The sequence below is a fragment of the Rhinolophus sinicus genome, chromosome 15, assembly GCF_057876585.1.
Source record: "Rhinolophus sinicus isolate RSI-liver-muscle chromosome 15, RSI-T2T, whole genome shotgun sequence".
NCBI lineage: Eukaryota > Metazoa > Chordata > Mammalia > Chiroptera > Rhinolophidae > Rhinolophus > Rhinolophus sinicus.
The window spans coordinates 98,385,381-98,407,481 of record NC_142515.1 but is presented as its reverse complement, the minus strand read 5'-3'; the positions used below and the strand labels follow the sequence as shown (position 1 = coordinate 98,407,481).

The following is a 22,101-nucleotide window of genomic DNA, read 5'->3' as shown; positions in this document are numbered from 1 at the left end:
TTACATAAAGCTATACCAAACCTAATTTAATTTAATTCAACCAGTATTTATTTAGAGCTAGCTGTACCACTGCAAATCCTGGAGAAATGGAAAAGAACCATTTCACACTGACTATGTCTTCAAGGAACTTTTACCGCATCAGAGTACTTAATAAGGACTTTACTAAAAAATATCAAACCACATTTTATAATCAAGGGTCATGGAAGGAAGAAATCCACATGAAATAGAGTCATAAAGTCTTAAGACTGAGCCTTAGGCAAGCCTTGTTGAAATGGTGGGATTTCTGGGGGATCTTGAAACATAAATGAGATTACAATAGGTCAAGAGACACCAGAGAGGACATTCCAAGAGCGTGTCTGTATGTGTATGTGCACACACGTGACGGTGCACAGGCACTTGTGGGCTGTAGAGCTCTGGGGGTAAGGAGAGAGCAAGGCTATGACAATGTGGTGGCTGTAAGGTGACAAACCTGTCTTCCTGGATAGATAGAACAGGAGAATCCAGGGCCGTGCAGCAGTGGAGAGGTTTGGCCTTGGTGTAGAAAGCTGACTCCAGTCACTGTATATTCTTGAGCAGAGGATGATGCACGATTTTCATGATGCATGGTTTTTCGGAATCCATTTGAAGACCTTTCTCTGCTTCAGGGCCATCATTACATTGAAGTTGCTATTCTTACACTTCATAAAAATGATTCCATTCTTTTTTTTTTTTTTTCAAATGTCCTGTCTTAAAGCTCTGAGTCATTTTTCTTGCATTTAATTGTCCTGTCTCCCACTTCGCTGATGGATTGGGATTTCTGTGTTTCTGTCTTGGCAGGGCGGTGACAAATGCTTCCCAAGCTAAAGTCCCTATGTCTACAGCTGGTCAGACAAGTCGAGGGGTGACCATGGTCAGTCCTTCCACGGCAGGAGGGCCTGCCCCAAAGCTCCAGGGAAATGGTATGGCTGGGAGTCCTGGTGTTGTCCCCACGGCTGTGGTGTCAGCAGCTCACATCCAGACCAGTCCTCAGGCGAAGGTTTTGTTGCACATGACAGGACAGATGACAGTCAACCAAGCCCGCAATGCTGTGAGGACAGGTAAGGAGGAAACCAGCCTGCAAAGCATCAGCAAAAGGGCTTGCCTGCCTAGCGTTTCATCTTCTATGACAGATGTTGAGGAAAGCAGATGTACTATTATTAAAGTAACGAATAACAGGAAATAGAAGTAGGCACAGTCTCGTCAGTGGCACATTACGTCTGCTTCCTTTGGCTAAGTCTGCCCTGCACGTTAATTCAAGCCTGCTCTACAGATTGAAAGAAATTAGGCTGATCCTAAAAAGGTCAGTAGTACTTGAAAATAGGACTTCTGTAGTCATGATCAGGTGATCTCAAATCTCACTGCTGCCAGCTGTGTATCTGCTGAATGCTGGTCTGCTCGCTGGGGGGCTTCATGATATTCTATGAACTTAGTCACTAGTCTGTTTTAAACCCAGTGGGATCTTAAATAGCTTTTCTTTTTTCTATGGCATTTAAACCTACCAAGAGCCTTGGATAACAATGGGAGTAAACTGGTGCCTTCTATCAGAAAGACAAAAAGAAAGAAAATGGTTAACAAGAAAAGGGAGAATCCTTTTTTAAAAAAGCAGTGGCGGCCAGTAGAGTTTGACACTGTAGAGTGCCATCCGGAACTGGCTCCGTGTCTCTTAACTCCAAGGAAACACCTTCTCTGACTGAAGGGCCTCAGGGTTATAGCTAAGCTTCCAGGCACTCAACAGCTTCAAGGGCTGATCCGGAAGGAGAATGATGTCTAGAGATCCAGCTAAGATTAAGTGCTTTTAAAACCGCCATTATTTATTGTGATAAATGCAGTCGTAACCTTTCGTTGTGGTCTGGTGCAGTAAAATGACTCATGTCTTGGTGAGTAGCATTTACTGGAAAGCTGAATTTTACCATGTTCCCTCCTGTCATCTACTAGTTGCGGCACACAACCAGGAACGGCCTACAGCAGCGGTGACGCCCATCCAGGTACAGAGCGCCGCTGGCCTGGGCCCTGCGCCAGGGGGCCTGCCCCATCATGCCGTGGCCACCTCACAACCTCCGCCTCCAATGTCAGGCCCGGCTGCCCATGCCGCTGCCGTCAGTCTGGGCCGAACCAATGCCCCCCTGGCCTGTGCTGCAGCAGCGTCCCTGGCCTCCCCGGGCGTCGCCGCGGCCTCTCTGGAGACTGAGCCCAGTGGCCGGGCAATGACCGTTCTCTCTGGACTTCCCACCTCGCCTGACAGCGGCGCTGTATCCGCTTGTGGGAGCAGTTCAACAGCCAAGCCAGACAAGGATAGCAAAGTAAGACCAACGGCCTGTTACTCTGCTTACGTGGTGCCCCATCATTTGTGCTGATGAAAGGACTCATTCAGCAGTTCTTCAAAGGTTACCTGCGCGAGTCACTGTGCCAGGCACTGCATTCCTGTTTCTCTGCATTTAAACACCCACTAGCTGGCAGGCCCTGTGTTAGATGTTGGGGAGACCACACTGAATAAGACTGTCACGCCTCCTTCAGCTGCATCTCCTGAAGGAATTTCCTTTCCGAAACCGTAGTTACTCAGTCTTTCATTTTGCTGTCCTTAACTCTTCCTGTTCAGGCAGTTTTGCTTCTCGGTTAACCATTCTGGGGGGGAGAGGGGGGCAGACTGTTTAACATGTGAAGAGGTTAAAATTGTTGATCAGAAGTGTTATTTGTGGATTTATTTTTTTCTGCAGTGTATTGTATTATAATCAGCATGGATAGTTTTCCTTTTGACTTGAAATAGAGGGGAAAATTATTTTCTAAATCGATCTTTTAAAAATCCTTTGGGGCTGAATTTCAGAGAAAATATAAATGGAAAGCTGTGTTTGAAAGACTAACCTAAGGTTGGGTTTGAAGACAGGTGGTTGGAGGCAAGGGAAATCGATGGTGATTAAATGTGAACAGGAAGAGAAGAGGGATAACAAAGTCTGGATAATTGTATTATAGTCATGGTTTTTTCTTCAGTATTTCATGCATTTCTCCTAAACAAACAACAAAAAAAGCCCTGTTCTGGGAAGCTCTAGGGTTATCATACACTCTTAGCCACCTGGTAATGGGTGTCGCTCTCTTTAAATGGTTAGGTAAGCCTGTAAATAGAGGTTTATAAGGAAATAAACTTTACAGCCTACTAAAAAGTTAATATTTAATTGTTGGGTTAACATGAGCATTTTTGAAAAAAGATTGGTATCTGTTCAGCGTTTATAATTAACTACATTAAACTTGTACTCAAGCTGACATGTTCAACTATGTCAATATCTTTCAAAGAATAATTTTATGGTTTAGATTTTAAGGTTTTGGAACAACGTGTCTCAGGGCCCTTGTCACTGTTCAGCCCCTGCCCTTCCTGGAAAGAACTCATTGACTCTCGGGGGCTTGAAAGGGGCCTGTGCTGGACAGAATGATGGCTCCCCAAACATGTCCATGTCCGAGTCCCTGAAATTTGAGAATATGTTTCCTTACATAGCAAAAAGGGGTTTCACAGATGTGATTTTGAAGTGAGGGGATTATCCTGGATGATCTATAATCACGAAGATCTTCATGAAAGGGAGGCAGGAGGATCTGGACCAGAAAGATATGACTTCAGAAGCAGAGATCAGAGTGATTCAAGGAAGGAGCCACAAGCCAAGAAGTGCAAGCAGCGTCTAGAATCTGGAAAAGACAAGGAAACAGATTCTTCCCTGGGGCCTCCAGATGGAACGCAGCCCTGCCAACACCTTGATTTTAGGACCTGATTTTTCTCACAGAGTTTATGGTGATTTGTTATAGCAGCAACTAATACAGGACCTCAGGGGTTATCCTGTTGAGTACCCATCCTCGATAAATGGCCACGACCTTTATTTGTAAACCATATTGACCACGAGTGCCCTGGTGACCACCTCCGTGGTGTCCTATGTATGCCATTTTCTTTATTGTGAGGTGCTTTGTAGAAAATGTTGATTTCCTTTCTATATGATGCCTTGAGGTATTTTAAGGTTATTTTCTTTCTTTTCTTTTCTTTTTTTTTTTTTTTAAGGCTACACTCTTGAAGTTTTTTTTTTTATTGTTCCTTATGTCACAGGTTATAAATTTTCTCTTCCTAAATACTCTCTCATTTACTGTTGCAAGTCCACTAAAGAGACTTTTCCTGGTTGATATAAATTCAGTAATTCCATGATTAACATGACCGGGGTGTCATTTAGCCCACATCCCTCCATTCTGTCTACAAGGATATCATGGCAGAACTTATCAAATGCCCATTGAGATCTAAAAAGATCAAGAGAAGGGCTAAATGTCTTTTGCATTCTCCTGTCCAAACAATTCCCCCAGTGGCCCCATTATTTCACCTGTTAGTTATTGTTAGCAAGTGTCTCCTGGAGGAGTCTCTGAAGAGCAGAGTCTCATTTCCTTTCCTAAGTAAACCTTTCATTAATACTGTAATAGAATTTTCCAGACAGTCTTCAAAGTGCATTGTTGCCTTCTTTTTGAAAATTAGGACCACACATCCCTTCTTTAGCCTGTTTAGTTGACCTGATCCCAGGTTCACCAGGATCTGTCAAAGATTGTGGGTTTCATTTTGTCTTTTAATTTTCTTTGCACGCTGGGGTGAATTCAGCCTGTCGAGAACAGTCATTTGATCTCGAAATCCCAGTCTCTTCACCCATCTCTCTCTTATTGAGGTTTGTTCTTCCCTTCCAGTCTGAAGATTTTCCTTCCCTTTCTTACACCATCTGAGAACCATCATCTGTGCCAAACAGCAGGTCTGTCTTTCTTGTTCTGGCTTCAAACATAACTTTAAAGCAGCATGCAGCATGCACACCTCCTTCTTTTTCCTTTTTCCTTTTGTTTTTTGGTCTTTAGCATTTTTGCAACTTTAAGCTCATGTGGATCATGATAATGTTCTTTCTTAAGGGGCGCTTCTCTTGATCTTTTTGTAGGAGTCCTTTAAAAAATTTGAGCCCATTAGGCTGCTCCCCAGGGGGCCACATCCGTTCTTTTAGATGCCTCTATATTTTCATCTGCTGGGATATATTTGCAATTGTATGGTTAGAATTTCATTCTGGAGAGCCCTCCCATTCCTCTTGAAGTATCTTTCCTTTTGAGTTTCAGGTCATGCATATATTTTCTTTGAACTTTTAAAATCAGTTCTTTTAAACTCGAGCGTTCAAACCTAACTATATAGCCAACCTCTCTTTGAGTGCTTACTTCCAAGTTCTCAATATGTCTGCTTCACCAGCTGAGCCTCTTCACCCCCCACCTGGTCTTCACCTTCCCCACAGGTGATCACAGTTAGATCCAGAGTTACCGTTGGCTCAACTTTCTGTGAGATGAAACTATTAGCAAGTCAAGGAAAAAGTGTATCAGACATTCCAGTTTTGAGACTTCCAGCAAATCTCGGTATTTGACCATTTCCATGTTATCTCTGTCTTCTTTCGTCATTTTATGATCAGCATCATTCATGTACTTAAACTTTCCAGGCAGTGTGGGATGTGTCCCCCAAATGGCAGCTTGTTGATTGCTCTCTTCTCTTTCCCCACATGCTCTGCCGTGAGCTACCAGTGGTGTGCCAGAGACGTGTAACTTCTGGACGTGCACACAGGCCTGTTGCGGGTTCTTATCTAACTGGCCTCTTCCTTTTGAACAATACTTTATGTGGAAGTATCTATCTCACAAAGCCTCACAAAATTGAGGCTTTTTGTTTCTGCTTAAAATCTCTACCTAATGAAATCTGGTAACTGCATTCTGTGGTTTGGTAAATAGGCATCTGAAACTCTGAAATGTATTTCCAAACATCCTATCAGTTATTTCTTGGTTGAAATCTTGGGCCTTTCTGCCATTGTTGTTCTTCTTTCTGTAAGATCTCTGATGTCTCCGATAGTTATCAGTTTAACAGGTTTATCTGGACATTTTTCTGACTTCATATTCACTTTAAAGTCTTCATTATTTGATCAGCTAGTCTCCAGGCAAATGCGTTTCCCAAACCTTATGAAATACTCATGTATGTGCATATATATATATTTATATATATATGTATGTGCATATATATATATTTATATATTTTATTGTTTTCTTAATATAAAAAATTAATTATATTTATTTAGAAGTTAGAGAAAATCGAAACATCCGAACAAAACCTAAATATTATCCAAAAATTCATTAATATTACGGTGTATGTATGCTTTTTTCCCCTCATATTCCAAAATATAATACATATTATTTTGGTATAGTAAGCTTTCATCAGAAAACAAAATATTTTTCTTTAGCACAAATTATATAATTGACTGCTCATATATTTTCTAAATTCTGTTAACATTTAAACTGAGGCATATTAAAAATTTTAAGAGTTTATTTGATCAAATATCTATTCAAATCAGGCAGTGCCAAACCAGAAGTGATTAGGAGTGCTCTGCCAACAGAAGCTAGGAGCGAGTCTTTTATAGAGAAGACAGGAAATAAAGCAAGGACATTATTTGATTGGCTATAGCTTGAGTAGTTGCCTTATTTGGAGAAGATTAGTTAGCTGTTTGTGTCTAGTTGTCCTTAGGTTTTGATTTCTTAACCTTGAGGCATTTATGGGTTTAGGTTTTGCTTTGCTAACATAGGCTGCTGAGGCATTAGAACCACCTCCATCTAAGGGCCTTTAACTAAACCTTTCATGGTTTGATTAATTTAACGGTTTTAACCCTCCCATAAGAAAAAGAGGAAACCATCTCTGATTGCCCATTCTAGCCCGAGTGCTTCCATCTTCTAACCCTACCTTCAGAGTCTCCAAAGATGCTTCCTAAGCACTCTGACATTGTTATTCATTCCTGTACAAATCTGCGGGAGCGAGCAGGTGTTGGCTCTCATGCTCTGTGCCTGTCCTCGATATGTTCCTGGAAGCATTCCTACAAGTGGTCAACATTCAGTGCCTCAAGCCACCCACCCCAAATTCCCAATGACTGTTTCCTTTAAGAAGCCAACCACAGCTTTTCTTCAATCAATCCACTAATATTTAAGGACCTTTGCTATTATTCTTGGTTTTCTTAAGCAGAAGGGCCGTCTAGTTTTTAAATGCCCATTTTCTTCTATTCTGAACGTTTGTCCTGAAGTCCCTAGTGATCGCTTTCTCTGCTCACATGGTTTTCCTTCTTCCCAGTTCTTGTTTTGCTCCGAAACCAAGGTGTTCTGTGGGCTTCGCCATTTCGTTTTCTTAAGGCGAAGCCCACCCTCCCTCTTACGTGGTCGGCGTCACTGTTCCTGCCCTGCCGACAGCGGGGATCCAGACCTGGTCTGCTCAGTACAGATCTGCCTGCAGAGTTCAGCTCAGTGACCTTTGTGACCTTGGGTCAAGGTGTCTGCACTTATCCTTCAACAGAGTAGATGTCGAATGATGTGCTTCTGCGGATGCTGCCTCTGCTGAACTCACAGAAGGGAAGAGTGGGGCTTAGAGTATATCTCGCTTCCACCCCTTACTAGCAGTATGATTTTAGGCAAGCTTAGAGTAATATCGATGCCTGTCCCATCAGGTGGGTGTGAGAGATAAATGTGAACATCCTTGGAAAAGCATTTAATGAGTTTCTTGAATCCAGTAGTGTTTAACCATCTCTAGGATTTCACATGCCTTTCCCTCCACACACTTCCTTAATAAAGCCTTTCCTGAGCCCTCCCACACCCTGGTCAGTCTCTCTCCCCTCCCCCGCCTTATTTTTCTGCAGAACACCTGTTTTACAGCCATGTTGGTGTCTCTGCTAGAAAATGTGAACCGCTTGTTGTCTTGCTCACTTATTCCCAGAGACTAGCGTGTTGGTGGTTCCTATATGACACTGAATAAATATTTGTTGAAAGAATGAGCGATTATTGTTAGACAATCATATGAATTAAGTTTTTGAGATTCCTTATCTAAAAACAGCGACTCAGACGATTGGGAGTCTGACTGTAGATTTTTGGTGACCAGGGGCCTGGAGCTACTGTCTCTGTACATCTGAGGGCAAGGAGATGAATAAAGAGGCAGACTCAGTGGGTAGAATGTGGTTAATTGTAAGTTGCTCAAATGAAATTTATTTTTGCTTGGGAAAGGAGCTCTGACTGGATATTTCCGATGTTGTACTCAGCCTGTGCAATATGACTGATAGAAAGTCATTAAATTGATGTTCAGAAATTATATATGTAAAAATTACTTTTTCTGGTTATCTGGTGATTATTTTCTGACCCAAATAGTTATTGTTATTTTATTAAAAATCTGAGATGCAGTTTTAAATCATCAGATCTTCTCAAGTGAAAATCGTGACTATAAAAATATTATTTCATTTAGGAATAATTTCTTGGGAAACCCACAGGAGAATAACTATTAAGGTTTATGTAAGAAGATATGCTGCCTTTTTTTAATGCACGCTAACCTTACATTTGAAAAATTGGTTTGCTGAAGTGTAATCTTGATTAATTCGTCCATAGTTTTCATTTCTGCTGTTGGATTTTGGAGAAAAAAAAAAACAGAGGTGCACTTAGATGATAAATGTCTGAGTTTGCAAAATTATCTCTCTCAAGTGGCACATTGTTCAGCTAATGTAGAAGCCATCAGACTATATTAAGAGCATAGCTCCTTGGAAGTAGGGCAGCCTCTTTTCTGTTTCACACCCCAGCCCCGACCCCCCACTCCCTGCAACAACACCTCATCCTCTGCCTTCTGCTCCGTGGGCTGATGAGGATAACACATCCCATAGAAGTCATTAAAGCAATCTGTGTTTAATGTGTTTAATCATTTTAGATGAACCAAGCCATCTTTCTTCTTAATCACTTTAGAGGGTGTTCCCTGAGCGCTATTCCGTTAACTGATATTTTTTTCTGAGCGCCCAGACTGAGCTTTTAAGAGACATCTTTAACTCTGGCTTGCTGAGATTGTAATTTATCAATGGATTTGCTGTTCTCAGTAGATCTGTGGGGGTCCAGGGATTAGAGTGTGCTTTCTTGCGTCATGGCAGGCATAGCTGGAAGCTGTGGCTAACTGCTGCTTTAGATGGGTAAGCTATTGGACCCGACTCTTTCCCAGCTCATTTTTTGGCCCTCCAGACCTCAGGCCCCCCTTGAAGAAATGTGGCAGCGGCTTTGGCAGGTGTTTCCTCAGGCTCCTTCATTGGCCGTTGTGTAGAGGATCTGGGAAATCCAAAATACTCTCTCTTACTTCTTTAGCCCTGGGGTGAGCTGCATTGGGTGTGAGACAGACAAGTATGAGGCACAGGCACTGCCTTCAGTCAAGCAGGTAGCCCAACTGGAGAGCATCGTTTATTGCAACGCAGACAGTAACGTCTTGGGAAATGTGAAGTTAAATAAATGAAGTAAAAGCTAGTAAGGCGAGTTGAGGGGAGGCCTAAAAGAGAAATGCAAAAGGGGTGGGAATGAGAGGGGTGCGCGATCCTTTGACGCTCCGCTCGCGCGTCTGCAGCCTGCGCTGAGCACGTACAGAAATGACTGCCCTTCCCACTGTGCGGCCCCTCCCTCTGTTTCTAACCCAGGAGATGGGCCTGTGGTGCAGTCTCCCCAGATGCTCTTTCATCCTCTGATAAATGATTACTTCTGTCTCTTCCTTTTTTTCCTGCCATTCTGTCTCTAATGGAACTGTGTTATTATGGAGTCAGACTTTCCCCCAAGGGATTTTTACTGAGTATGAACTAACTCATATTCCCCAGAAAAATTCCTTAGTGTTCTCTCTCCTCGTGGGCCCCTCATCGTTCTGTTTTTCTATTCGTGGACCTTAATAATCCTCATTGGCCTGTAGAGTTTTCTAAAGAGTAGTTTCTCCAAGACATGTTTTATTGTCAAGCGATGTTTCCATTCAGAGGACTTTATCATGTAGTTGACATTTTAGTAAAACAATTTAAAATGATGATTGTTATCTGTGCTTGGTCATCAGAAAGAACACGGACACTTAGGGTTTGGGAATGGAGGAGAGCTAGCTCAAGATCTGGTTTTCCTAGAAGAGCAAAGAAAGAAAATGTCGAAAGAGACAAAGATGCAAGAGATGGTTTCTGTGGCATGATGTTGCTGGGAAAAATTCTTATTTGTACATTTGCGTCCAAAAAGAGACATAAAAATGGTTTTGATTATGCTGAAGCTTTCTTTAAATTTTTGTAGAGTTGTTTTTTGGCTTTCTAAACAAGGAGGTACTTGCGCAATAGAAATGGTTTGACTTCTATTATTTTTGGCTTGTTAAATTTCATAAAGGTGACATGCGAGAAGTGGTTTAGTCCTTAACTCTGATGAAGTTATCACTACCTATAAATACAAGAACTCACAGCTGTGGATGGGGAATAAAACGCTATTAGGTTTACGTTGAATTCAGCGCACAAGAACTAGAGATAGGATAGGCACAATTTCAGGAAATTATATCCATAATCTGAGGTTTCCATTTTGTCCTAAAATGCCTATTTCTGCCTTCACCCAGTCTGGGATGTGAATTGGTGAGTTTTTTGTTTTAAATATTTTTTATCTGCTACTCTACCTCGGTTAGAAGATAGTGGTGAACAATGAATGGAATGTCCCAAATGAGCAAAAACCATGCAGGCAGAAAGGGAGAAGAAAGAGAAGCAAAAGGCCGGGTTAACAACCACACAGAAATTGGTAGGCAGATCTTGCATAACCAGATATCCACAGTAATAATTTTAAAAGATCAAATCAAAAACTGAAACTGTAGAACCCTATGTAGATTGCAACAGCAACTGTAAGGTCAGTCTCCAACTAATATACTTTTTCTTTTCCTAGAAAGAGAAAAAGGGGTTGTTGAAGTTGCTTTCTGGAGCCTCCACAAAACGTAGGACCCGAGTGTCGCCTCCAGCCTCACCCACCCTGGAAGTGGAGCTGGGTAGCAGTGAGTTGCCTCTGCAGGGCGCAGTGGGTCCTGAGCTGCCGCTAGGGGGCGCCCACAGCAGGGCCGGCTCCTGCCCCGCGGATGGGGATGGCCCCACCGCCGCAGTGGCTGCAGGGGCTGCTCTGGCCCCGGATACTCTTCATCGAAAGACTAGCTCCCTGGACTCCGCGGCTCCCATTGCTCCACCTCCTCGTCAGCTCTGCTCCTCCCTGGGCCCTGTCATGAATGAGTCCAGGCCTGTTGTTTGTGAAAGGTGAGTTCACTGGTTTTCCAAGAGAATACTAGGACGTGTGTGGCAAGTTTTAGGTTGGAATATTCTGACATTGAAGATGTTTTTCTACATCCTCCTCAGTTTCTTTTTAACTGAATTTGCAATAACGATCAAGCGCTGGCTTTCTTTTACCACGTGCGATAACGTACTCTAGTCTCCGCTTTTCCATCCTGTATTTCCTACATGGATTAGGCCTCCAACCTTCTTTTCCTGGGTTTTCTCCAGACACCCACTCCAGAATCATATGCAGATGAAATTGGTCAATCCCTGGAAACTTGTTCACGTCTTCTCCTTCTTCTTGCTTCTCTTCCATTGCCAGCAGTCGCTCCCTTATTTCATCCTCTGCCTTTTTCACTAGTACCTGCTACTTGTAAAGCAACTGGAGAATTCTACCAACTGAGAGGATTCTCTCTTTATTCTGCCTGAGCCAGAAGAGTGTTGCTCGGTTCTCAGAGGCCGCTTTCCCCTCCTGACCCAGTCACTTGGTTCGGTTACACTCAGAACAATGAGCCCTGTTTGAGTGATTCGGGCCTTGAATAATGATTACAAATGTGAGCAGTTCTGTTTGATATAGTCATTGGGGCTCTAGGAGTGCTTTGGGGAAGAAAATACATTTACTAAGACAAATACCTGCTAGGATTCTGTGAATTAAAAATGAAGTTTCCCAGGAAAACTTCATTAAGTGCACTAACATTTCGACTGTTGTCACATAATGCATAAACATATAAACATTTGTTTCAAAAAGTGTCATATGTTTTATGGTTTCTATAAGTTTTATTCCCTGTTACCTGCATTTCATAAATAGAGCAAATCTCTAAAGTATGGAGGTGTCACCTTTTAGGTAGCATTTTCTATGTTACTGATTTGAAATCTTCCTATAAGGTGTCATCCTTTAAAATGACTTAATTCACCTTAACTCAATATTTCAGATGAATATTTGTACCTTCCAAAATCTGAAGCCTTCATTCATTTAATTTTGGGGGCATACTTTTTTTTTTTTTTAACCTAGAAATAAACTGGAAAAGAACAAACTTGAAATAACCTATGTGCATTAAGTACTAAGTACACAATTCATTACATACTTTTATAGTGCAGTGAAATAATTTTCTGTAGCTCTAATCCTTACAAAACCAGTTTTGAAATGAAACATTGCCCTAAAAAATGTTTCCCCGCAAATAAAATCATTCTGTCTTTCCTCTCATCTACTGTGCTCTTTGTAAAGCTTTGAAATTTTGTCCTGAATTCACGTACTCCTTTGTTCTGAGAGTCAGTCACCCTTTTTCCCTGCAGTATTGCTCTGCTTTCCAGGGATAGAGCCTTCTGTCCCTGGAGTTAGTCCAGTGACTTGTTTACTTTCTTCTGGTCACAAAGGCTCCTCCTCTCCCCACCCGCAGGTATTGGCTGCAGTTTTTCCTTCATGCCCTGAGTCTCTCTCCTCTTTTCCCTGTCATTTGTGGTGTCTGTGTGACTGTTGCGAGTGCTCATTCACTTTGTCCAGACTCTCCCTAGGCACTGGCCTGGGCACTGCTGCCTCCCGCCCCCATGACGCGTTCCTTTTCAGCTGCCAGATGTCCTCAGTCTCTGTGGCTTCTGCATTCCAGCCCCTTCCTCTTAGAGGAGCTCATTTGTAACAGCAGGCTTCTGCTGTTCAGTGCTTCTGAAAAGGAGGACAGACAGGTGATGGCGGTTCAGGGAGCACGGGATGCCCATCAGACAGGGAACATGGACAGTTTAATGGTGGGACAGATGGCACGGGCACTCTGAAATTCTCTGGCAGGTTTTTCCTATAACCACTTCCATTTTTTTACAAGTGGAAAGGGGTCTTTGCAGAAGATTTCTGCCTAAGTTTATATTTTTATAATCCACGCGTTCAGTGGACTATTCAGTGTAATAGCCAGCCTGACCAAGTTTTCACAGACCCTTTTGCCTTCGGACAGTGATGGTGATAGTATTTATGTAACTGGGATGCTTAGGTCTGCCTGGCTTTAAAAACAATAGGAAAAAATGTGTGGCAACAAGTAATATAGGCAAACATCCTTCATCCACTGGGAGTGAATGTTTTTAATTACTAGAAATTTATCAAGTATATCATTTAGGGATTACCTATTTTGATATATCAAAAATTTCAGCACAATACAAAGTAATTAATGCTAAAAATGAAGTAACGGCTAAGTTTCACATCAGTATGACTCAGAAAGCATTTCAGGATCTTAGATTCCTTGATTCACAATCTAAATATCAACACCTCCTGCCCTGGGGTTCTTTTGGTAGAATATTTATTTACTGATAGAATTTCCTAGAACTATTTTTCGGTGTATAGTATTGGTACAGTATGAGATAGGATTCATCTACAGATTATAATGAGAACAAGCATAAAATTTCTTCTCAAACCATGACCCTGTTGCATAAATCTAAAGTGAAAGAATGTGACTAGAACAGCCAGTGCTGTCAGTGGAAAGAGGCTTTCCCATGATACAAAGACTTAAGCAACCTCACGATAAGGAAGGATGAACCTTGAGGTGTGTTGACAGGTCTTGGTGTCAGCTGAGGCAATTCTCTGAGGAGCAAAAGGATTCTTTTGTGTTTGTTGGAGAGACTGAAGAAAACAAGCAAGAAATCACACTATATCCTGGAGGCAGAAAATGTATAATTGATGACAGCAGTAAAAAAATAGAATAAATATTTTAGGCTCTATTTTAGAGGGATTGAGGGGGGAAAAAATCAGGAAATTGCAAACAAACAGCAGAAATAACATTTCAGAAGGGATGGAAAATGAACGACAACATGTATGATGGAGTTTTTTATCTTCTACTAAAAAATATAGACAGATAAAGGGCTTAAGGACACACAAAAATTGTCTCTATCTGTATATTTTTTAAGTTTAGGAATTAAACTGATAACAACATACCTATACACCCATCTCGTAAATTAGGAAAGGACCTATGACCTTTGATCAGGGATTAAGCTAGAACACTTAGACACATACGAGTTGGATAGAAATAGATTTACAGAAAGGCCGTCTGCTTAACCAGCATGATTAATGTGAGTCAGTGACAATGAACCCACTGAGTGAAGCAATGGACATAATTTACTTGGACTTCAGGCAAGCTGCAAAGCAAGCTAGTGTGGTTTTGCCAGTGAAATACTTAATTGGGTGTTAGATTGTTGTCACAACTGGCAGAAAGCAGTACATCGTTAGCCACCCAGACCGGGGTGATGAGCAGAGGGCCTCCCAGTGCCACAGGGGGCCCAGTTGGGGCCATACTAGGGGGGATTCTAAACAAAAATGTATGAACACAAGAGAGGCCAGAAAAATAAAGGAGCTAGACAATGGATACTAATCAAAGAATCCAAGTGCCCATTTAGATGGAAGCCAGAACGTCATAGCCCACACCAGGAAGATGGGCCCCGGGATGTCAGTGCTGCTCCTTTGTAGAGCAAACCTCTGTGTCTCGAATTCCACCCTGATAACTATCACCAAAAACTGAGTTAGGGTCCAAACGCCACGAAGAGGCAGAGGCCCATTCAAGGCCGAGTCTGTGAGCCACACTGTACACCCCACACTGCCCCCCAAGTGTTCTCTTCAAAGGGACTGAGAGGTACTTTCTACCATCCAAGTTACCACTCAGCTTTGGATGTTTTTCTTCTCTAGTCTTTCCATTATTTGTATTCACTCACTGATTCATTATTTTATGTTATTTTTAAAACTGTGGTAAAATATATACATATATATATAAAACTAGAACATTTTTTCATGTGTAAATTCAGTGCCTTTTACATTCACACTGTTGTATAACCATCACCACTGTCCATTTCGAGAATTTTCTCATGATCTCACACTGAAACTCTGTACCCATTAAACAATAACTCCCCCTGCTCTCCTCCCCCCAGCCCCACACAGCCCCTGACAATCACCATTCTACTTTTTGTTTCTATGAGCTTGACCGTTCTGTGTATACATGAAATTGTGTGATATTATCGTTTTGTGTGTGGCTTATTTCACTTAGCATGTTTTCAAGGTTCATTCATGTTGTAATACTTGTCAGAATTTCATTCTTTTGTTAGCTTGGTACATTTTTGAAAATAGTTTTACTACAAAATCAGGCCTTTTCTTGTCATCCCGTATGCTTATTCCGAATTGTCATGTGTGCCATGCTAAATGGTATGGGCATATAAATGAATTTCCGTCATTTCACCCCTCAGTCAGCTTACAGTCTAGTGGAATAAATGAGACAGGGAGGCAGATGGAGGTAATACAGTGTAGACTGGGCTGAGTGCCATAAAAAATAGTCATGAGGCCCCTGGGAGCTGGTCAAGCATGAAATTTCTTCCAGCCTTGGGGCCAGCGAAGATTTCCCAGGGGAGAACTGGAGCAAGGCTTTGAGAGGCTGATTGGGTATGGATGGGCAGAGAGGTCATTCAAGGGAGTTCCTGGTGGAAGGAACAACCGCATAAACCAAGGTACGGAGTGGAGGAAGTGAAGGTCATCTTTGGGGGACACATTTAGGTGTAGAGGATTATTTGGTCCATTCATGGAGATGATAGTATCCAGAGCTATGAAGAGAGACTGAGGCCACGGTCATTGAGGGCTTTCCTTCCCAGGCTGAGGATGAACCTTACAGGCATTGAGGAACTGGTAACGATTTTTGAGCAGTAGCGAGCTAGCTATGAATACAGTCGCCAGTTACGGAGATTAATGTCAGTTCTGTGTAGAATGGAACGGGGACAGGAAGAGATTTGAGGCAGGGGGATTTTTGGAACAGGTAGATTGTCTCACTAGGTGGAAGGTAATGACAGTGACACAAGAGGAATGGATGGGATGCAGGTTGTGTGGATGCATCAGCTGGTCCCTTGGAGGTCATGGAGAGTAGTCTCTGACTCCTAAGGTTCAGAACTTCCCCAAAGCCCTATTCAGATAAAGACAAGCGTAATCCGAGTGAGGCCCAGGGTGGAGCAGCAGATGTGAAGGCCCCCACAGCTGCGCCTGGCATCTGTTTGTTGGTCTGTAAGGATTCTACTTGGCACAGCCTTTCCATGACTGAGATAGCTGGCCAGTTGTGCCCAGTATTTGGTGTGAAGAGTCTGTATTAGAGATCTGTATGGGAACTACCTCCCAAGTCTCAAGGCCGGGATCGAAGCTGGAAGATTTCTGAGGAGAGGCTGTTACTGCTGCACCTGGTAGTCTTCTTACAATCAGGCCTGTGTCACAGTTTCCATTATGCACATGGTTTCTCATTCCACTCCCCCCACCCCCCCAGAGATTTATAACTTAGCGATGAAAATGTGCTCCCACTGGGAACTTAGCAGGAAGATTATGTTCTTAGCCCAGCAGCAGTTGTAGTTCAAAAAAAAAAAATTTTTTTTTGACAAAATTGGTTTAGTGCATTTTATAAAATGTAGATATTAATCTAGTTCACTTCAAATGTTCCAAGAACTATTTTTGTTCCATTTTACCTTTAAGGCATCTCACAGAGAACTGGTGGGGAACAGATTTCATCAGAGATATGCTTTGAATGTGATTTGAGTCACTTGTACACATTTTCCCCAGAATTATAAAGCTTTGCTCAAATTTTAACTTTTCCCCAAGTGGCAACTTTTACATTGCATTTTACATGGATTTTTCTTTTTTTTTTTTAGCATGTTGGCAACAGACTTGAGAAATTTCCTTCAGAAAAGTCCAAGATGAAATTATTTGTTGCTTTTATAGATGTCAGAGGAGGGATTCTAAAACTTGAATACTTACTGCCATTCTAAAGTCTGTCAAGTCTCCGCATCAGGCAGTTTCTCTGCAGGGTGTAGTCTGAGTGTTTCCTGGGTGTTTCCTACTGACTGGCCCATTCCTTACCTGTTAAAGCTCCAGGCCACCGCCTGCCTTTGCCTAAGCCATGTGATCATAATGGGTGCTAGCATTTGGGGGTGTGAACCATTTGACAGACACCTTACAAAGAGCGTCACACTTACAATCTCACTACATTACTCACTACAATCCCATTCTACAGATGAGGAAACTGAAACCAACAGAGCTGAGACAACTGGCCCAAAGTACCCTTTTAAGGCTGTGTCAACCCCCAGGCCAGGGCTTGCCAGGCCTCCTCCTTTCTTCCATGCTTGATAGAACCCTGAGCCATGTTGTCTATAAATCTTCATGTGTGAATTGACTAAACCCTTCTTAGAAATGATAAGCCAGCCTCCATGCTGTGCTTTTGCTTCAGATCTTGGAGGAGAATTTTGTATGCGTTCCCAAAGTACCTCTGGAATTGTTTGAGAAACCACTTGACCTTTGCAGAGATGCCTTTTTTTTTTTTTTTTTTTTTTTTTTGGCAGAGTAATAGCCTGGGACTCTTGCTATGGTTCTTCTTAATGAGAGCGGATTCTGGGTTTTATGGGATGGAGATTGTGAAGCTAGCAATCTTCTGAAAGGGCTAGGCTCTAATGGGTTTCACAAATTTGGGGGTATTTCTATTGAATTTGTCCTGACTATCGTTTTTTTAAGCCAGAGCATTCTTTACTTATAGTCAAGAGTGGGTCCTGTGAGGCTATACACTTACTTTCTGACTTTGAGAACTAAATGAAAGTAGAAACTCAAAATTACCTTTATGACTGAAGACTGCATAGCATCAGAGAAAGATGTATATTCACATCTTTTAGTTATCTTTGCTTTGTAACAAATTACCCCCCCCCTCAAGTTTAGTGACTTAAAACAATAAACATATGTTATCTCACAGCTTCTGTGTGTTGGGAAATTGGGAGCAGCTTATCTGGGTGGTTCTGGCTTAGGATGTTTCTTGAGGTTGCATTCCATATGTTAGTCTGAGCTACAGTCATCTGAGGGCTTGACGGGGCTGGAAGACTTTCCTTCCAAGGTGGTCACTCATGTCACTATTGGCCAGTTAGTTTTGGCCTTTGGAAGGCGACCTCAGTCACCACCCTTGTGGTCCTCTATAAGGATGTTAAATGTTCTTACAACATGGCGACTGATTTTTCCCAGAGCACGTGATCCAAGAGAAAGTAAAGTAGAAGCCACATGGCCACATGCCTTTTATGACCTAGCCTCAAAAATCACGTGCTTATATTCATTTTCCCAATATATCATTGGCCACACAGTTCATCCCTATGCATTGTGGGAGGAGACTACACAAGATTAGGAATAGCAGGAGGCATCTGGGAGGTTGGTTACCTACACTCACTACCTTTTCCCCCTTTGGTTGGGAGAAGCAAGAGAGGCATAAAGGAAGGCAGTAATGCTGGAAAAATAGAGACGGATAAAAGGATATGGAACATAAAGCAAGTAACCTCCCTCTGGTTCCATGGCTGCTAACCATAATTTAGTAGGAGTAGGTAATAGTAAGTGAACAAGGTTTCTGGGGTTTGTAAATGTTAATTGCACCTTTTCCCACTGATGTCTGAGTCGAGAGCCAATGGAGAAACAGGCACAGTGCACACAGTAATGGAGATCACAGTGTCAACCTCAGTACTGGTGGTGTGGGATTGGGTTTGTGGCCACAATCTTCCCCCTCTCTGTCTGGACCATAGAACAACCTGCCAAGGGAGAATTCGGGTATGTCAGGCAGGTGAATGTCCTTAGATTTGCTCCCTCACCCACGGAAGGGACACAGAGAGACGGACTTCCTGAAGGCAGGCCTGCTCCCTGACCACTTCATGCTTGTAGCAGGGACACAGACAGAGCAGAGCCCACTCGGCCTGGAGGCAGGTGGCTCATAGAGGGCAACCCACCTGCTCAGCTGCTTCTCCCAATCTCACCCATCCAAGAAATCCACTCTTTCCTCCTAGGAGAAGAGGGATAGGACATTTCCTCCTGGGAAATGGAATAAAACTTTCCTTCTGTATGGCCAAGATGCAAACACTGGGAAGGGACAACATTGGCTCTCCCTGTAAAGGGCGTTCAAATGACCAGTCTGGATCATCGATCGCAGGTGTCACACATATCCAAACTCTGTTAACACCAAGATTCTACTAAACAGAGAATAATTGTGTATGTTGAGTGGTGTTATGAACAGTATGAACCAATTGTGCTGTGCATGTTTTGTTCGTATTCTGTTTACGTGTAAGGCTGTGCAGGCTAATAGTACCCCATTTTTATCACTACTTTGAATGGCCTTAACTAAAGTCTCTCTCTCTTTTCTAGGCACAGGGTGGTGGTTTCCTATCCTCCTCAGAGTGAGGCCGAACTCGAACTTAAGGAAGGCGATATTGTGTTTGTTCATAAAAAACGCGAGGATGGCTGGTTCAAAGGCACATTACAACGGAATGGGAAAACTGGTCTTTTCCCAGGAAGTTTTGTGGAAAACATCTGAGGAGACTTAACACTGAGAAGGCTTACAATCATATCACACAACAAAATAGCACAACACGATGTGATGGAAAGAGCACATTTGTGGACTTCCAGATGGTCAGGAGATGAGCAAAGGATGGGCGTGGGCCCCAGTGCCCCCAGCACATTTAGACCAGCAAACAGCGTGACAAAGATGTGTGTGTGGGTTTTGTCACTCTGGATTCTGATGTGTAAGGTGTGCCTTGTACTGTCTGATTTACTATACAGAAAAACCTTTTTTTTTTTTTTGAAAAAAAGAAAAAAAGGTATGTAGTTAAAATGGACAATTGTTTACGAGGCTTAACTAATTTATTTGCTTTTTTAAACTTGAATTTTTCTTGTACTCGATAAATTCTTTGGATGATGATTTTAAGAAATTATTTATGAAATGATAGCTAAGGAGAAGCTGGATTATCTCCTGTTGAGAGCAAGAGATTCTTTTCGACCTAGAATGACCCCCCTCTCCTCCCCCTGCCGGTGTTATTTTTTGCTTTTTTTTAAGACAGAGATGCCAGTTCTCCGATATGGTTTTCCTCTTTGGGAAACCAAAACACACAACTGAATCAGTATCAATAAGGGCCTGGGGTAGGGAGACAGAATCTTGAGAAAAGAGAAGTGAACAATTGCCTGTCTTTCTGGTTTGGTCAGGAATCATCCTTAAGACCTAGTCCTCAATTTAATTTTGTGGGTTTTTAATTTTCCTAGAATGAAATCCATGAAGCGATAAGGAAGAGTAAAGCACAACCCTTGAACAAAAATGTTTTCAGAAATATATTTAGTTTTATAAAGAGAAGCAGCTCAATCCATTTGTTGGACATTGGAAAAATTGAAGTTGTACTCCTGTCTGAGAATGGCTATGAAATGTAATTGCCCATTTTGACCCCAAGTGATCTGCATGTCCAGGACACAATAAAGCATTTGTGAGATAGTGGTGGTAAGTGATGCACTCGTGCTAACGTCAAAGGCGATAAGAAACACTGTGAAAAGTTTACATTCATCCATTGTGGGTCTCATCCCACCGTCTTGCATGTGTTACTGGATTCCCACAGTAATCGAGGCTGTGCATGGTGTGTGTATTTCATTGCAATTTCCCGTCGAGGTGAGTTTGCCCTCAGAATTGACCACTGCAGGAGCTGGAGAATAAACAGTACTCTTTTTCTCTACCCCCAAAGCCACTACTGACCAAGGTCTCTGAGTGCACTCGCCCCCTCCTTGGCTAAGGCATCCATCAGCCACGACACAGGTCATTAGTGGAAATGCTCCTTTATGTCCCCCCAGCTGATGGATGGAAAGGCTGAGCCAGGAGGCTGCTCACAGCTGTGACTGTTCTCTGGCAGCTCCGGGAGACTTGGCGCGCGGGCGAGCGCCCACACCTTACAATTGTGGCAGGATCCAGCTGAGCCCGTCTTTTTATATCCACTCTTTGATGTCATTGGCCTCTTCTACCCATTTCATTCCCCTGCCACGCAGTCGTGTGTCTGGGGAATCCTAAAAACAAAAGGAGGGAAGGCAGCCTGGTAGTGAATGAAACCATTGCCACAGTTTTCTCATGAAAAAAAAACACAACAAAAAACTTTTCATATCTTAACTTTTAAGAACTACAACTGGGAAATAGAAACGTGAACTGAAAAGTCTTCTTGCAATAGCAAGAGGTTTCATGGTCTTAAAACGATATATGTGATTGAAATGAAATCATTCCTAAATTAACCATTTTTTATAAGACACTGTATATGTTCCTGTGTGTTGAATTTTTTTTAAAAAAATACTTTACTTGGATATTCATGTAATATATAAAGTTTTGGTGAATGAACTTTAGTTAGAAAAAAAAGCTGACATCAGCTTTCATCTGTGTAGCTTGACACCAATGTGTCATGATATTCTTTATTTTGGGAAATTAGTGTATTTTATAAAAATTTTAAAAAGTAAAAAGACTACTACAGGTTAAGATAATTTTTTTACCTGTCTTTTCTCCATATTTTAAGCTATGTGATTGAAGTACCTCTGTTAATAGTTTCCTGGTATGAAGTCGGTTAAAATTTCATCTGTTAATAGATCACTTAGATAATATAACGTATGGGTTTTCTATTGTTTTTTTTTTTGTTGTTTTTTTTTTTGCGACAGTAGATGGAGATTTTGTAACAAGGGCTTGTTACGCAGCGATAGGGTAATGATAAAACTGCAATTTATCATTCCTTTTCATGTTAATAATTTGAAGACTGGAGAAAAGGTTCAAGATTAAAATTTGATGTTCATCCTTTGTATGCCCTTTGTGTCAATCCTTAAAATTGTTTTCCTTTTTTTAACCTGGGACACATTTGACTTAATTTCTACTTCATAAAAATCCTTTGCATAATACCTCAAACAGATGTCTACAATAATCAGTGTGGTGGTTATGGTACATTTTATCTCTCCAACTAGCAAACTTTATTTGGTTAGTTCCCCCAAGAAATTTAAAGTCTTCTTAAAAGAGCTTGTGACGTGTCGGCAGGGATTGTATGACACTTCTGCTTCCCTCTTTCTCTTTTATGGTGACAAAAATAGTCTGGTGACTGCTGGAAGTTTTGTTTTAGCCATAGGACCTACATAACATACCAGACCTACAAGCAACTGTATGCTAACCTGTGGGTTTCAGCAAGGCTT

The 22,101-nt window shown here is 42.0% G+C and overlaps 1 protein-coding gene across 2 annotated transcripts in view; it reads left to right on the top strand.

Moving 5' to 3' along the window:
• The window catches only part of SH3RF1 (SH3 domain containing ring finger 1), a 152,835-nt gene extending 131,113 nt beyond the window's left edge, over positions 1-21,722 (top strand). The window contains exons 9-12 of one of the 2 annotated variants that reach the window (XM_074338299.2): positions 817-1,076; positions 1,954-2,318; positions 10,753-11,111; positions 19,276-21,722. In XM_074338299.2, coding sequence (XP_074194400.1) covers positions 817-1,076; positions 1,954-2,318; positions 10,753-11,111; positions 19,276-19,444 — 1,153 coding nt within the window. In that variant the 3' untranslated portion in view covers positions 19,445-21,722. The remainder of the gene's footprint in view (positions 1-816; positions 1,077-1,953; positions 2,319-10,752; positions 11,112-19,275) is intronic. The other variant, XM_074338300.2, reaches the window with a different exon arrangement.
• The last annotated feature ends 379 nt before the right edge of the window (positions 21,723-22,101 follow it).